Source organism: Antennarius striatus, chromosome 22, assembly GCF_040054535.1.
Source record: "Antennarius striatus isolate MH-2024 chromosome 22, ASM4005453v1, whole genome shotgun sequence".
Lineage (NCBI taxonomy): Eukaryota > Metazoa > Chordata > Actinopteri > Lophiiformes > Antennariidae > Antennarius > Antennarius striatus.
In genome coordinates, this window is record NC_090797.1 from 6,954,100 (window position 1) to 6,971,549 (window position 17,450).

At 39.6% G+C, this 17,450-nt stretch overlaps 1 protein-coding gene across 1 annotated transcript; it reads right to left on the reverse strand.

The window, feature by feature from the left end:
* Window positions 1-10,227: 10,227 nt before the first annotated feature.
* On the reverse strand, window positions 10,228-17,189 carry LOC137589566 (ubl carboxyl-terminal hydrolase 18-like). The gene is made up of 10 exons (XM_068307411.1): window positions 16,975-17,189; window positions 16,320-16,425; window positions 15,584-15,726; window positions 15,422-15,501; window positions 15,214-15,348; window positions 13,848-13,943; window positions 13,615-13,776; window positions 13,412-13,543; window positions 12,983-13,026; window positions 10,228-12,086 (listed from the first exon to the last, which is right to left on the reverse strand). Exons 1-10 carry the CDS (start codon window positions 17,024-17,026, stop codon window positions 12,011-12,013), a joined length of 1,026 nt encoding a protein of 341 aa, XP_068163512.1. The 5' UTR covers window positions 17,027-17,189; the 3' UTR covers window positions 10,228-12,010.
* Between the last annotated feature and the right edge of the window lie 261 nt (window positions 17,190-17,450).

Consider the following 17,450-nt stretch of genomic DNA (forward strand, 5'->3'; position numbering starts at 1 on the left):
AACCCAAAGAGAACCCACTCAGACATGAGAACATGAGGGAATCATAGAAATAAAATACAAGAAGGGAAGAGAAAGGTAAAATACAAGAAAATCCCACGAAAAGTGTGAAGGTTGATAGATATGCAGTAAAAATTTTGTTCTGTAGTGGAATACGACAAATTCTGTAACCATGTGGCTCCAATTGCGTGTCTCGTTTCCGGTGGTTGCCAGTTGTCCTGCAAGAATGGAAGAATGGAAGCTTCCAAAATTCAAATCAAGCCCTCAGACTAAGCAGCGCTGACTAAATCAGTCATACCAGATTAAGATTCTTTGGAATATTTCGGTTCCCAGGAACATATTGTTTGTACTGTACTGTTTAACTGTAAAATGAGAACGTCTGTGGCAGGTATGCGACTCATATGCTGTAGAATGTATGGTCACATGCGCTAACATGTGCGCTCAGCCGGCCCAACAACCAAAACAAAGAACAGAGAAACTCAAATTACAACATTCACACAGGTAGCGTGATGTCAGTCTTGGCTCAGAACCCTAGCACTTGAATGCATCTTGACATGACAAATAGTATTAATATATAAAGCTTCAAATTCTTATATATTTAACCTTTGAGATAAGACATTAATATCCAAGGATTCTCATATTCACAGCATTGTGGCTAGTTTGAAGTTTCTGTATGTCGGTGGGTGCATCCTCAGAAACACGTATACATGTACAGTATACATAATTGAATTTGTGCCTTGAAGGTAACACCTACACTGAGCGACTGCGGTAAACGACTTCCCACACTAAAACAGACTGAACACCAACAGCGGACGCATTCTGTTTCAGTAGGAACTTTTTTTTTTTTTTCCGAAACATACATTTAAGTTGCGATCAGAACTCTGACGCTCTCACCAGCTGCTCGCTCAGTTTGACCTTCTGTTGAGAACTTCCACCCATTTATCTGTCACTAATGTGGGAAAACAACAATGGGCAACAACCAGGCAGACGGGCACGTGCCAACAAGCTGAGCACTGCACCCTCTTTTGAAACAACAGGAACGCATGCTTTCCCACACAGACTTTAGATACCAAACATGTTCTCACAACTGTTCTTTTAGATGATAACAGGGAGGTTTATGTAATCCTTCACCTATGTAATCAGAAGATCAGCACACCTCTGTTTTTTTTTTATACAACCAACACATAGCAGGAAGCATGGTGGTATGACTGAGCAGCCCCTATAAAAGATAATGACTGGGCTTCATTAGAAAAGAGCTTTCCAGCATCTCTGCCCGGTCCATGTGCTGAATGTGTAAGACTGGCCACGGGGTAGACCAGGTCTTATTCACGCACCCACTGCGACTAATTAGTCTTTACTCATGTTGCCACATCAAGTATGCCGCTTTAAACTAATGGGATGTTTTTTGCATGTTACTGTCCTGCTGATGCGAGTCTCGTCTACAAAGCTCACATCAGAACCTGCCGGGGTTTAATCTACTTTCCAGATGTTTCATCCTCAAGCTATCACTCACATGTGCAAGGAATTTCAGAATAATGCCTCGTGGAGCTTTACATCATCTATCATCAGTATTGTGTCCGCGTTGCAAAGCATGTGAATTTGTTCAACTGAGCGGAATTGTGCACCGATTTTAATATTACAATCACTGGCTGTGCTTGTCTGCAGCCCAGAGGTGCAGCAGTTCATACTCACTGTAATGGAACTTTGTGTGGGCTGAGAGCTCACTGACGTTGGCTCTTACAAAACTTCCACATGAAAATGCTTTTGCAGTGTCATATCATGGAGAATAGGCACAGTTATCCAGACAACTACAGCAGTGGATTGTACAGCAGATCAAACAGACAGGCCTGGGGCGCATTATATCAGATTTCATTTTGAGTTGAGGCCCCTCATTCATTTCTGACATTTACAGTTGGATTGGTGCTACCCTCTTTGAGGCCTCTTGGCTCTCAGTCTGCACTGAGGCCCCACCAGCCATTCTGGAAAAACCCGGTGCATCTGACTTGCATTGACTGGCTCCACTTGTGTGTTCTGTTTGGCCCGTGCTGCTGGAGGAAAAGAGCGGGCCAATTACCAGCCGCCTCTCCGAGACCAATATGATGTCATCCTCCCGCTCCGCCATAACAGGCTGCAGATGAGAGGGGCCGGGCCTCTCAGCAGTCCTATTCACATAATGAAAAGCAGGGAAGCCGAAAAAAAATCTAAATGGTATAAAATATCCACCAACATTAACATTTTCTTCATCTAAACTTACCTATTATCCATTTAAGGAGTTCCTAATGCATCACAGCCTGTTAGGGGTGTAAAAGATGAGATAGCAAACATAATAGGTCACTGTTTATCTCATGACTCAGAGAGACTTGTTTGAATAGAACTGATAACAGTTCATAAGAAAACAGTGTTAATGTCATTGTGTGAACCGGAAGTGAGATTTTAGAACCAAAATCATCCATATGCTTACAATGAGCCCCACCCACAAGGAAAATCACCTGTGTATACGGTGATTATAGCTTGTTGTGCACTTTGGATTTGAAGTGACACTCCCTCATTCTTTGGGAAGCCGCAGACAGCCAACAGCGTCTTCATTATCAAAGGCGAAAGTTTAACAATAACAGTGTGAGTGACAGAAAAGACAAGGGGTACAGTCCCATGCATTCATTCACACATGAAACACACATTCACAAAGCTCTGCTTAAGTGCTATCCCAGAAGGCCTTGCTTTTCCTCGGAAGTCTCGAAGCCACATCACAGAAACTAAGGGGCATGTGGGTTGCAACAGATCTCCTCTCATTTCCCTTCATACTCCATCTCAAACACCCCGCAACCGCACACTGCATATAGACTCTGGAGATGATATACAGACTGAGCTGATAGCAGGCCGCAGTTCACTCTATAAACAAATGGTAGTTTTTACTGTTTAGGTGTGCTTGGGTGGGTGTCATTTTTGTGGGAAGGGTCAAGTCAAATCAAACCTTTATCAGTAACTGTCAAACATTCATTCACACACAGAAATGGATTTCATTTAGACCTAAAACAAGCTACTAGTATTAATGAAATGTGGTCATTTCAAAATTATCTGATACTATTTGTACTGAGTGTGGGCATTTTCCTCCTCAAATCTTAAGATTCAGTTTTGAGATGAGATGAAATGATGATCTGAGAAAGCAACAGCAAGGTGGTTCCTGGTTCGAGTCCCACTTCAGGTGAATTGGGGGTCCCAAATTGCCCATAGGTGTGAGTGTGTGTGTTTGTTTGTCTACATGTGGCAGCGTGGTACACCTGGAGTGTACACTGCCTCACACCCCCAGTCGGCTGGGATAGGCTACAGCACAATACGACCCGTATAGAAAATGAATGAATGTGTTGTGTGGCCAGTCCAGCTTGTTATTGAGGTGAACTCCCAGGTATCTGAACTCCTCCAAATCCTGGATGTCACCGGTGCGATCTGAAGAACGTTCTTTGTGAAGTCAATCAACACTTCCTTCCTTCCTGGCATTTATCTACGGGTGGTTTAGTTCACACCAGGAGACAGTCAATGATGTCCTCCCTGTACTCCAGATCATTCCCTTCAGACACTCGTCCGATGATGCTTGTGTCATCAGAGAACTTCTGCAGGTGGCAGCTGTCCATGTTGCCTCAGATGCATTTTATCAAAGTGGTTATGATTTTTAAGAACGGAAACCACTGCTGTCACCATCATTTCTAGAAGATATATAGATTTAGAAATATACTGCTGGCTAGTTTTTCTCTGTGATCTGAGTTTCATTAAAAATCAGTTGTGATCAGGAAGCTAACGTCTTGACACATGTAACATCGTTCCATGTTATGCATCATGCCTCTTTTGCTTGTAGAGCTGCTGTATGCTATCTAAAAATCACACACTGGGTCAGAGTTATGCCACCGTTGGTTTGCTCAGTGCAAATAAGCCAAGGCGCCATAGAAAAGGGTCTTGACTGTGGCAATGCTGCATACCCTCAGTGTAAAACATAAAAAATTAAAAGGTCAAACTGAAGTTTTAACAATTTATCCTGAGACGGACAAAGAAGCTAGATGGTAATCCAGCCAATATCTGGTACTCTCTAAAAACACCAATCTGAACATCGTGGGGGTTCTAGAGAAAAGGTCATGGGATCACAAACATAATTAAAATATATTTTCTGGGGATCATGCCTGTACAAAATTTCATGGGAGCCTATCAAATAATTGTTGAGTTTTGTGTTTGTTCCAGACTAGTTGACAAAGTGTCCAGGATTTCCATTTCTCCATCTATCATGGTAACATGCTTAGATAAAAGTACTTGTTTTCTATGACCGTATAATCCCACTGAAATATGAAAGAGCTGGCCTTCATCTTCACTAATCTCCCTGCCTTGCTCTCCCTCATAGCTGAAGATGCACTTTAAGAAAATCTGTTAGTATTTGTTGTGGGAGAGCCAAAAAAGCTTAGACTATAAATTCCTCTATAAATCTTTACAAGCCAAGGTTCAGATACAACTCATGGGAGGGTAGGTGAAGCTAGGTCAGGTACTTAACCTCAGAATGAGGTGGTAGAAGAATTAACTCCATACCTTTACAAACCAGACAAAAATCTAAGAGGTCCCCGAATGATAAAACATATTTTTGTCACATAATTATCATTTTCTTTTGCGTTTTACTTTTTATTGTTTTGGTTTGCTTGTGTGTTTTAGTGAAATACGTCAAACTTTATCTGTTTATTGTTCAGAAAAAAGGCCTCAAATTATCAATCTGAGAAAAAAAACTTTACTTGAACGTATCACAACACTTGTGAAGATCAGACACTCGCTGATTTAAAACGATGCATTGTGGGAATTGTACTTACCTGTATTTGGTTTCTGACACAGAGACTGATGAAGCCTTATACCATTTTCATAACTAAGGTTCAAAGTATTTTTATAATCTGTGTGGGCCGATTTGTTATAAATCCAGTAATAAAAAGGACAACAATCAGGCTACGCCCACAAGCCGGTTAGCTTAGCATAAAAATGGACTGTAAACAAGCTCAAACATGGTGTTAATAATTATCAGTACCTTTTAAAATCAATAAGCAACACAATATATTGCATTTGCTTAATTATTGCAAATACTGCTGGAAAAAATCAATCACTACTGTATTTTGTGGTTGAAGCAAAAGTTGGTCATAAAGAATCAATGTAAAATATCATATTGTAATTTTTTGACACATTAAGTTTAACAAAATACTGCAGTTTTATTAGTTTTAGTTTATCAGTTTCATTAGAAGTGCTTGTTGGCAGCTTCCCTGTTTCTAATCTTTGCTCAATCTTAAGTTAATATGCCGTTAGTTATAGTTTTAGAATGTTTAAAATACCGTACTGAAATCAGAGAGGAAGCAGTCTTCCCTTCTCAGACTCTCCACCACAGAGAAAAGAAGCATATTTCCCAGGGAATTTACTGTCAGTTAAGTAAAGGAAAAACTGCTTCATATGTCACCTGTCTTTGCTGTTGTCGTTAAATAAAGGCAAATAAATGCCAGAAAAGAAAATATAGTGGAACATGCATGGTATGGGGGGGTCACGACCACAGCCTCCACCTAGATAACCAAATAAACTCTCGCCCATCATGCCTGCAGAACGGATGACTTAACTGTCTGCACACATGATAAATGAGGGACTCCAGCTATCCAGCCTCCTATCATCTTCTTTCATGACTGCTGACTCCTTCTGTAAGATGACCTCTACCTTGTCAATGTGTCTTTGCATCTCTGCCATAGAGACTGTGTGAGCTATGCCCTGCTTCGCATTCCTCTGCCATCCAACCTCTGTCCAGCCTGGACTTTCCCACAGAACCCTAAACCCTGTGAATGAGAGTAGGCCTTTGTTTCGGGCATTTTTCATCCTGATCCCAGCAACTTCCCCATGGTGGAATGCAACTGGAATGCCAGCACCAGCTACCTGGCATTAGAGAGTCTTTGTGCGGAAATAGGAGAGGCTGAAGGAGAGAGCAGGTCAAAGAGGTTTGACAATGGATAGCTCACTTCTCAAGGTGCCCAGCCCATTTTACAGAGCAAGTGAACAGCAGAGCCTGGGTCAAGACTCTTTAACAAGGCAAGGTGCACTAAGTAAAAAAGAACATTGTTTTTATCTGGGTCAGTTTCACTTTGCATTTTCCCTCGGTCAGTTTTCTTCTACTGTACAAATCATTAACTGGCACGCTGATATAGCGACTGACTGGCATACTACAAAATCACATCTGAAATGTGTCTCTGCAGTACCCAACAGGGTGTTGTGAACTCATCAGTGGCTAAGAGCTGGAACAGTGTTTGCCTCAAGGTGTAATACCATTCATTCCTGCATAGTGAGAGACAGCTGAAGGAGGATTTTAATTTGAGGGATGCCATGTGAAGATGAGGATTTATTATCCGATAACGTCTCGATAAGATTTTCTCCCGTCACGTCACACCAGATAAATCTAGCTTTAAAATGAATAAATGTGATCCTGCAGCCAATGATCGGCACCACAGAGGTAAAGACAAAACATATCTCATCATAAATAAGATCGGTGGGACCGGCGGAGGGACCACCAGTGCGGAGACACACAAACAAGGTGTTGTGCGTGTCACAGCAGGAGCTCAACAAGAGGCAGGAAGTGCACAGACTGGGAGACAAAGGTACGCCGGGCCATCAGTAAAGCCATTTCAGTTGTAACCTGAGCAGCTGGCATCTGAGAAGTCGGCTGATCTTCTCTTGATCCTGAGTCTGATGATAAGGAACTGAGATAAGGTGCTAACTGAAGGGTAACGACAGAGCTATGAAGGCGAGGGTGGGGCATCAGGTCATATAACTCTGCATGTCATGACCACAATTACTAAGGGGCCTCTGCTCACCTCCTGTGAGAACCAACATCTGCAACATGCTGCCAGATCCCCTCGGTTGGAAGTCGGATTAAATATAAATAACCAGAGAAACAGCTGAGATTGAACTTGTAGCATCAACCACCAAGTAGTAGTGCCACTTGCCATTTTGAGTTGACCAAAATGGGATTGAATCAAACCCTCAGATCTAATCCAAGCCAAACCAAATTTTAACCACACTTTTTCTAGTCCGTTCTCTTATAGCAGTTTGACCATTCAAACATCTCTTTTCCTAGAAAATTCAGCAGATGTTCTATTTATTATGATCAGACTGCCAAGAATCTTGGGGAGGACAACTTGAACACGTGAAGAGAGGCAAACGTGTTGACCAGACTCCCTTTCTCCGACCAGAGAGAAAATTTTATGAACTCACTAGGGAAAGATAAGGCTCCTTTCTCGACAGGACCGCTCATAGTCTGAATTCCAGTGAAATCACCGCAGTATATTCACAGATGAACGTGTTCGCACCTACAGCTACAAAACACTCGTAACTTCACTGCCATGTCCTGCATTGCAAGCTATGGCTTAGGTGAGTCTACAGATGACCAACAGTATTCAGGATGTTCACAGTGTCATTCCCAATCCAACACTACGACATGTGAATAAACGTACAAGCACCCTTTTATGATAGGAGATGATGACAGCAGACATCTTCCAAACATAAATTGACTGAAATAACACAGAATCTACAAACAAAAGCTCACTCAAAAGCACTGTCTCGCCTCCATCAACACAATTGTCACAAAATATATCATAAGTTACGACGCACTCCCTCACAGCGGAAGTGATGCAAACGTAGACATCAGGTTGAATCCATATCAGCGCCATTATATAAATATACGGCGAGCGACAACATAACAAGCCAACAGTATCACACTTATTTCTCAAGAAATCATCTAAAATAAAGATGTATCGCTTCATTGATCGTATTGTGCTGTAATGGCTGCCCTGACTGATGAAGCGACGGGTGTCGCCGATGACGCATGTCCCCACATGACGGTGCTGCTGCAGTGCAGATTTTAAGGTTTCCCGACACCAGAGATGATGCTAGACATCTGGAAAAAAATGTATTTTTACTTTTTCGTAATGATAAACAAAATATATTTTACTTTAAAACGAGTTTACTGCCCTTTTAAATGTTACTTCTTCCATATTTAGTGGCTCTTTATTTGCCCAAGATCCCGTCTCACTTACTATACTCACTTACAGTATTTTCTTCACCTATGACGTGAACTACTGTGACATCAGTTGAGATTAAACTCAAGATTCTAAATCAAATGACAGTTCCATTACACTTTTCTACATTGGTTTATTTCAAGTTTTAAGCACAATGGATTGTGGCATTAATAGGCTGAGAGCAGCCATTTTGAAATTAGAGGCGAGTGTTGGAGATCACAAATCGAATTACATCACACACACAAACCTTCCAATTTGGCTTTTATTGCAGTTTAATTCTGGATGTAGGTCATTTGAATTGTAATGTCTTTTTATGGAGAAATGCAATGCTTTTTCTGTGTTTCATTATTTGATTTGCCTTTTTTTTTCATACATGAGGAAAAATGTAAACCATGCAGCGCATGTTTTCCTTCACTTCTTGTTTGCTTAACACCAGCAGACTTCACCATGGTCACCAGACGGGTATGCTGGGCCCCCAGGGAGCAAAAAAATATAATTTCTAATTTCCTAATTATAATAAAGGGGCAGTTGTGTGAGCTTGGCTGCCACACAAAGGAACATCTACAAATTCAATGTTAAATTAGGATTAGAGAAGATGGAGGATCTACAGAGCTTGTCACATTCCTGCAATAAGATCATTCAGGCGAGACCAGTCAGCATTCATAATGTCTACATAAATGAACCGTAAATGATAAATAACACTGTCCCCCAACATTTAAACACAGCTTTGTTAGGTAGAAATGAGGATTGAGGATACAGGATTGTGTCACTTTCTCTCTCATATTTTCTTTTCTGGGAATAATGGGCGGATCCCAATGGAAAAAAACATCAGACGTATCTTAGGGGTTGCCATTGGTATGTGCTCTGACTGCCATATCAAATTAAAAATAAACACACTTAATAACATGAACAGTGAAATATTTGGTTGTGTTTCCCTTGCATTTGCAGTTTTTATGTAGAGTCAGTGGCATTATTCCTAAATGTCACTAGTTAAACTAATCTTCAGTCTTGCTAGCGGCTGCATACAGGCTTAGACACATCAATGCATTGATCCTTCTATACATGATCGCACGCTTCGTAAGGAATTGTGTTCCATCTTAGATAGCATGCCAACCTTTGCTAATCTGCACAAGAAAACGACGAGTTTGATGATAACATCACCAGTTCTGCAGGTATTTGGCAACGTTTTGGACAAATGAAATTTTGATCTGGCCTTCAATGAAAAGACAAGTATAAGCTAAGTTAATGCAATTCATTTTAAATGAGACATAAATGTCTCAACCAAATTTAATCAGAAACCATCCCAAACTTGAGGCATTTCACTTCAGCCAAAAATGTCTAACATGACTGTGCCAAGTGAAAAGTCAGCAGATCAGCAAGCAGAATAATTCTTTGGGGAGCATATATCAATGTGCATCAGATAGCCACTGGTGTTATGGATATTACCATCCATACCCATATGGAGACCTGACCAGGAAACTGATATTAGGGCTACTAATAAAGACATTCCAAACTTTGTGTCTACTACAGAGGTTGCCTTTGCCTTTATAAGGCAGAATAGCGTCAGGGATATTCTTTGAAATCCAATGACATCACTGGTTTTTAACATTAGACAGAGGGCTGGAAGACTTTCACAGTGGCTGGCTGTCACTAGCAAAAAGTCAGACACAGGCATTTATCTAAGCCTGCAAAATTCTTGACACCAAAACCAAAAAGGGGAAATTTAAGAGTGGTTCTCAGATAGCCAAATTCCATTTCTCCTCAATGCAGCACAGTGGTGCGCTCACCTAGTAACTGGTAAACACAAATCAACAATGACTAAAAAGCATAAATGAACCTCAATATATTCTCCAAAGAAAACAGTTGAAGTGTTGCCACACTGCAAGGGCTGAAGAATATCATTCTGGCTGCTGTCGCCTACTGGGACTCTGTTCAAACTGTACAGGCTATCCTCTTCATTTGTATTTTCACTTATTTATTGTGTCACTACTACCAACAAGGAAAAGATATGCAACGCCAACATCTCAGAAGATGTCCGTGGCTGAGACCTGACCATGAGCAAAATCACACAGATAAAGATCTAACATGACAACACACAGCTAAAGTTCGACCTCAAACAACAAACATCTCATATATGCATGACATGCTCGAAAAGAAGACCAGCAGACATACTGACAGACTTTATTCACGCCACCTCGGGCTGTGATACCTCTGTTACAGTATTGAATTTTTAATGAAGTCAATGTCATGTTTGCGCTGGATAGATTGCTTGTCTATTTGAGACATGATGATGCAATGTGAGTAATTCATTAAAACCCTGCCAAGGTAAGAATCAGATCTGTGGAAGAAGATTAAAGCCCAATCACAGTCCAGTTCAGGGATAAATATTCTAAATGTGCCTTTATTAAACAATGTTCAGTTTTATAAGTTGACGTAAAGTAAAAGCAAGCACAACACGATTACATTCATCCATTCTTTTTTTGCTATGCTTTGTCACCACTACTACTAGCACTATAACTCAAGTCAATAGTGAGAATAAAATATTATACAATCGATAAACCCAAAACAAAGCATAAAGGCACATAAATTAAAGATAAAGTACATTAACTCAAAATTGTAATTAAAGTATTGAATGATTGGTAACTTTCACTACTGCAATTTAATAACAAAATATCAAATTCTGTAAGAGGTTAAGCTGAATTCTTACTTTTAATACTCCAGTCTTTTTTGTACCCAAAGTAAAATCTTACATGTAACAATAAATGTTGTTACATAGATATATAATGTGTTTATATCTCATATGGAACACTTCTAAAGTCTAAATGGGACTGATTCACTTAAATGTCCCTACGGAAACCCAGTAGTTTTCTTCTGGTTAACGAATCAAGCCAACTCACATGAGTTCTCATCCCTGTTTTAATGATTCAATAAAAATTTGGTTTAATTGTTTGATTCATAATTTTCATTTCAGGTCATGTTTTATCATAAAGTGATGAAGAGGTAAAGAATTTTTCAAACCATGCATCCAATTCCATCCTTAGATATAAACGTGACACACCAAAACACACCTGTGACCCTGACTCAAATCTTAACACATAATACTATACATATCAAGTGCTGGTGTTTTCTTTGAATGCGGAGCAGGAGGAAGATACCCCCTATTTGGAAAGCTGCGCCTGCGCTACAAGGCAGCAAGATGACTAAACATGAAGCCTGCTGCCTGTGGGACTGCGCAGACATGTTCCATTCTGTCAGGGCTCTGCAGCACATAGGCACCATTTCACACAGTCCCCTGACTCTTGGCAAAGCTAGTGAGAACTTTAGAGGCACTGCTGACAGTCCATATCAAGCATTAAGTATGAGAATGTGACTGTAAAGTTGTTTCCCTCAATGCATTATCAAAATAAATGCATAAAAACAGGCAACTTTCAGCACCCTCATTGATTTTGAAATTTTGTGCCACACCAAATGGATTTGTAATTCCGGTATAGAACGCTGCAGGTAATGAGAAAATGAAAAGCATAAAATCACAATTAAAATCAATTTTTTTTTTTTATGGCAGCCTAAATGAGGAAAATATGACTTAGACACAGGTGGCTGATATATTATGCAGCAGTGTCAGAAAAGAAGCACTGATTCCTATGACAGATACCCCCCTTCCACCCCCCCCACCCCAAACAGTGAATGTCTAAGCTAAGCATTCTCTTCAAACCAAACTCACCACTGAGTGGTGTGTTTGCATTGTGTGTGGTCTGAGATGGAACACTCCATACCATTTTAGGTTCCTGTTGCCACCTACTGGCGTTTTACTGAAATTACAATCTGAAAGACCTTTTTGACATCAGAAATAAAGTTCAAAATGAAACCATTCTATATATTTTAAAATCAAATATTGCATGTTTTAAAGGAAACAATTGCTTCTATTCCTATGATTTTATCCATGTGATCACTCAGCCAGAAAACACCGGTTGTTGTTTCTCCTCCTCTTTTGAGCATCTTCTGTACATTAACATGTATGCTGTTTCTCTATAAAAGTACACAATAAAAGCATGGAGTTAGATAAGGAAAGGAAGACAAGAGGCATAAGCAGCATTCCAGTACAATTAACAGGAGTAAAACAGTGAATGAAACAACATGGCAGATGAATGTCCTCTGATAAGGGGGCGGCAGTGGCTCAGTGGTAAAGCGGGCGGTAGAGCAGGTCGTCCTATGATTTAAGATCGGCGGTTCGATTCCCGCTCCCGCCCCCCCAAAAATACCCGGAGGTGAGCTAACAGTGGGAGGTGTCAGCTCATCTCCGGAGCACTGCCGAGGCACCCTTGAGCAAGGTGCCGTCCCCTTTACAAATTGCTCATTTGAGGCGCACCAAGAAGGAGCTGCCTGCCACTCTACCTCCCCTGCATGCCTACAGGCCCCTTTGTGTGTGTGTGTGATACAGGGGCCTGTACTCACAAATATGTATGCATGCGTTTGTAATCAGTAGCTAGAGTGTGCTTTCTTAATTTCCCTCCGGGGATCAAACCAGTATATTAAATTAAAAATTAAAAAAATTAAAATTAAATTAAAATTAAATTAAATTAAAGATAAAGACTTAAAACATTTTGAAAGACTTTACAGTAAAAACACATTTAATCTGTTTTCTTCACCAAGAATGAGACAAAAGATTGTGCTTAAGATCTCAAATTGATTCTGCCCTTAAGTGTTTCTTAAACTTTTGAAATGCACTCAATTTTTCTGTGCTGTTTCAATGATAGGATGCACTAACTGGCTGGAAGTAGCTTCATGATATAGATAGATAGATACTTTATTAATCCCGGAGGAAATTGCATAAATTGTACCGCTATATTAGACTTGCAGCAATCATTTAAGCTCTTCCTAAAGGAGGACTCTAAACCCAAGAGCAGAAATAAAAAGTAATTTACCCATAATATCCTCCATATGTTTTCTTCACTTCTTCCCAGGAGGTCTGTGTGTTTAAACAGAATTAGACCACATTAATCAGAAATTCTCAATTAAACTTAATTACTGTACATAATTGTGCAAAAATCTGTCTTTCAGAAGGAGAGCTCTAAATCATGATTTCCATTCACCACTTGGTTTGCTGGAGAAAACCTAACACATGGTTTCAGACATTCCAGATAAAATATAAACTGCTATAAATTACAAAATCCAATTCTGTGTTCTATATATTTAAAAACTAAGGGTAGTAAATTGCATTTACTCTCAACATCTAAAGACTTCAAAATGGGGATCTGAATTGGCACTTGTGTTCAAATCCAAATATTTTCTATATTTTTGCACAATTACAAAGCAGACAGGAATTCTATTTAAAACACATCTTGTCCGATTACCTTGCTCACGTGGCTGTCATCTGCATAGTACCAGCACTGACTCGTCTTGTGGCGAACATAAGCAGTATAATGCCCACACATTGCGTAACCAGAGTGCACTATCACTGCATACAAAGTGTACATGCAGTCATTCTGCAAAAATAGATCAAATGGTAAATGCATGAAAAATAAAGTCTGGACAATTTACAAGCAAAATAAGGTACCTGGGCAAAGTCTGAAGAGAATGCTTCTTTGACTGTTTCTGAGAAGTCAAATGTTTCCGGAAAGGTAACCATGCAGTCAAGTTTCCGGGTTCCGCCATAGCTATTTCTAAACCTTTTCAGGTTCAGGCACAAGATTTGAGGCAGGGAGAGAAGTTTGACCCCCTAATAAAGTACAAGGATGTTTGAATATCTCGGGCCATATTTTCCAGGAAGAATGTTAAGACAAACCTCACCTGTTTGGAGGGAGTTTTCGCCTCACATTTTGGACAAAAGCAACAGTTTCTGTCACGTAACACTTGATGCTCAAAGAAGGAGGTCATGCAGCCTTCCTAAAAATGTTCATACAAAGAATACTTGTTAGTTTAAATATAGGTTTAAATATAGGTTTAAACTAATAATTTGTCAGTTTAGGAAATTAAATTGCTCGCTTGGACACAAAGATATTGAAGGTCAATGTACAGTATATCTGGTAGCCAGTTACGTTGACTTAAAATTAAGACAAAAATCAGGAAAGGAGTATTGCCTGGTTCATTCAACAGGATACAAAACAGACTTAGCAGAATGTCTAATATTAGCTAACATCTTGGTTAATGCGCATCTAGAAAAGGCAATAAAATCAAAATTAGGGTCATGTTCTGGAGCAATTTATTCTTGCACTGACACCAGCTATGATCATAAGGCATCATACCTTCAGGATGTCAACACCTACATACATTATATCCACAATACTGTCTTATAAATACAAATTTGTAAATATGTGTGTCTCAGAAACATCTTGAAAAAGTATCCATAGAATAGGTGATTTGGTGTTTACTATCAAGGTCATGGGTGGACACAGATTATGATTCAAGGTTGTATCAGTTCTAATTGATCAGTGCATTCGCGCCATATGCAGCAGACCAGGCACGTTGTTTAAATATTGTTTACTGGCTGAAACACATCTTTTAGGTCAATCTCAATGTTTCTGATGGCCAGTCCACATCTGATCAAAGTTCCCATGACCTTACAAACACATAACATATCTGGAAAAGAAGAATTCATGTATTAACTGGAATCGAATTCTGAAAATGCATACACTGGAAAGCTTCAACAATTGAACATGTTTGTGAGGTAGCCTGACCCCTGGCCTCCTACGTGATGATAAGGAAAGTTTTTTAAATGTCTGGAAACTTCTCTTGATCTAATTAGGACCTGACCCTTATCTTTTTTTCAACTTTGATGGAAATTCCGACAAAAACAATCCAAAAATAGAAAGAAATAAGCTTAGGTGTAAATGTAATCTGCATGTTACCTTGGTTTTTAAGAATTGTAGATTATTCTCGGAGTTCTGATATCTGACTTTTCAGTCAGAATTAAACTCGATATGATGTTATAAAAGGACAATTTACTTTTTCAACAGAATAACTCGGAACAAGAAATGTTTTGTCCACATTTCACATTTGGATCCCCCTGGTACTAAAGAGGTTTTTTCTGATGTGGACACACAGTAGCCGGTTTAATAGCAGAAAAACACAATAGGATGTAACAATTCTCGGTTCAAATGTGCCTGAAATAAACCAAAAAACAATCAACTATGACGTAATAAAAATTACATCTCACCAGGGAATTGCGACTTTCTTTTATGTGTAGTGGCAAGTTGAGAAGGTAGCTGGTCTGAGTCTGGATGGAGTTACAGGACAAACACTGCAGTTGTGTCTCAACAGAAATCTTGTACAGATCCTGGATTTCAAGAGCCTGTTAGAGAGACAAGTGTAAGAAAAATACTTAAAAGTAAAATATAAAAACTATTAATGACAAAACAATGCACCAGAGTTTTGTCATCCATCTGCTGCTGAATGAAGTTCAGGATGGAGAGGAACACCTCATCAGCATCGTGCTGGACATGAACTGTAAAAGAACAGAGTAGCTGTCAGAAATAGACTTAAACCACATCAATATATAACAAATTTTTAAATTTGTTTCTCCTCACGTCGAATTAAGTTTCCGTCCAGACAATGGAGGAAGTCGTGATGGGGAGCAGGCTGAGGAAGGTCTGTCTCCATGGCCGCTAGAACTTTCTTCAGCTGCAGTGGAACGCTGTGACGCTCCAGCCTCAAACCAGATGTTTCCCACCTTATTGATGAGCAGATGTTGACAATAAATATCATAAAACAGACTTCATTTCCATTGCTCAGCAATTTAATTCCTTTTTTTTTTTTTTTTTTTGGCCTCAACGTGACATAAACCTTGATTTTCTTCAGGGCTGTGTGAAAAGTTGGTGTGTTTTCTATCCTCCAGAGCAAAATGCCATGTGTGAAATTGCTCATCTGACTACTGATGTACATATATGATAACTCACCACTCTAAATCACCACTTTTTAATAATGTGCATGTTAAACCATCTTTAGTTGACACCTACTAAGAATGGAAATAAATATTGTGTATTATGATTCTTTGCACTTAAGCTTGGATTGTTCACCTGTCAGACTTCTGTGCCCAGAAATTTCTGTAATAAAACTTCAAAGAACTGTTCATCTATTTCCAGTCTTTTTCGTGACCAACATTCTCACTACCCAAGATTAATGAACACAACGAAGGATAATGAAGAACCAATTTTTACTACCTCGAGTTGTGTTATTTTTTTCTCCAGAGCCCGTTCATAACGATACACTTCTATAGATATAGATGCCACCAAATCATATTGACTGGACAATGAATGCTCTTACTTGTTTAGCAGGTCAGCCAGCTCCCCAGTAGCTGAGAAGGCCTGCAGTAAAGTGTTCACGCAGCAGGACAGACAGTAGTTGGTGAGGCCTCTAATTCCTGTGCACACTAGCAGAACACATTAAAATAACTCTTTTCCATCCTTATGTTCCAACAGTTACCTCATCTGTCTACTATATTAATGCTAAAACATTTTTTAAAAAAATGAAAATGAAAGGTCAACATGTTCTTACATTAAAATGATTAATTTGGAAAAAAAATAACAGTAAACTATCAAGAGTTTCAAAACCAATGAAGAGAAAGAAAATGTAAACATAATTCGAACACAACTCCAGTCTTATTTATCTGAGTCGAACTGGATCCAGATAGTGTTCAGACTACCCCATGTCGATTCCGATTTACATGTGGTGGGAGTTTTAGTTGAATCTACGCTAAACTGCGCGTTCAAAAATACCAACTCCAAATATTATTACGCATTTTTTCAGTATTATCATAATTTCCGGTGAAATTCAGCAAAAAATGTCGAGTGACGTCATATCTTATAACGTTGAAGAATGTCTGATAGTCAAGCATTAACTTGATTAAAAGTGATCAGTTACTTGATTTGCACTGATCACACTCGGTAAACCATGTGATCGATGTGATCGATAAACTCACCAAATCGATCCCTCCACGGGAAGCTGGTTCGGATCCAGCAGCGCGCAGCCATCAGTCACACTTTAAACTCTGAGTGACGCTCCACTCACATAAAAACCAAACGTGTTTTTGTTTTATTTTATTAAATCCACATTGATTGCGCAGAGCGACCCCCCCCCGTCAGACGGTCCGGCCCACCCCCACCACAGCCGTTCGCTCACTTTCGTTTTGCAGCTTCTGTCGGAGCGAATCGAAACTTACAGACTCCTGTGTGAACACACGTGGAACAGCTCCGTCCAATCCGGTTCATCAGCCTCCAATGTCGTTTTTAAACTCTCTTTATCCCACATGGTGTCACGTTAAATAATGTTAAAACATTTATCCAAGAGCTCTGATCAACTGTTAATGCTATAAAAATACGAATTCCTTTATAGGCTGAGAAAACGTTCCTTTCATAATTTTCCAGTTGTGCACCAGTCCGAGTTATTCTAGCAAAA

Coding starts and splice junctions, on each gene's coding strand:
- LOC137589566 (XM_068307411.1), bottom strand. CDS start 17,026: ATGGCTGCGCGCTGCTGGATCCGAACCAGCTTCCCGTGGAGGGATCGA. Junction 16,426..16,974: donor CCCGTGGAGGGATCGATTTG/GTGAGTTTATCG, acceptor GTGTTCTGCTAG/TGTGCACAGGAATTAGAGGC. Junction 13,944..15,213: donor AAGAAAGTCGCAATTCCCTG/GTGAGATGTAAT, acceptor GAACATTTTTAG/GAAGGCTGCATGACCTCCTT.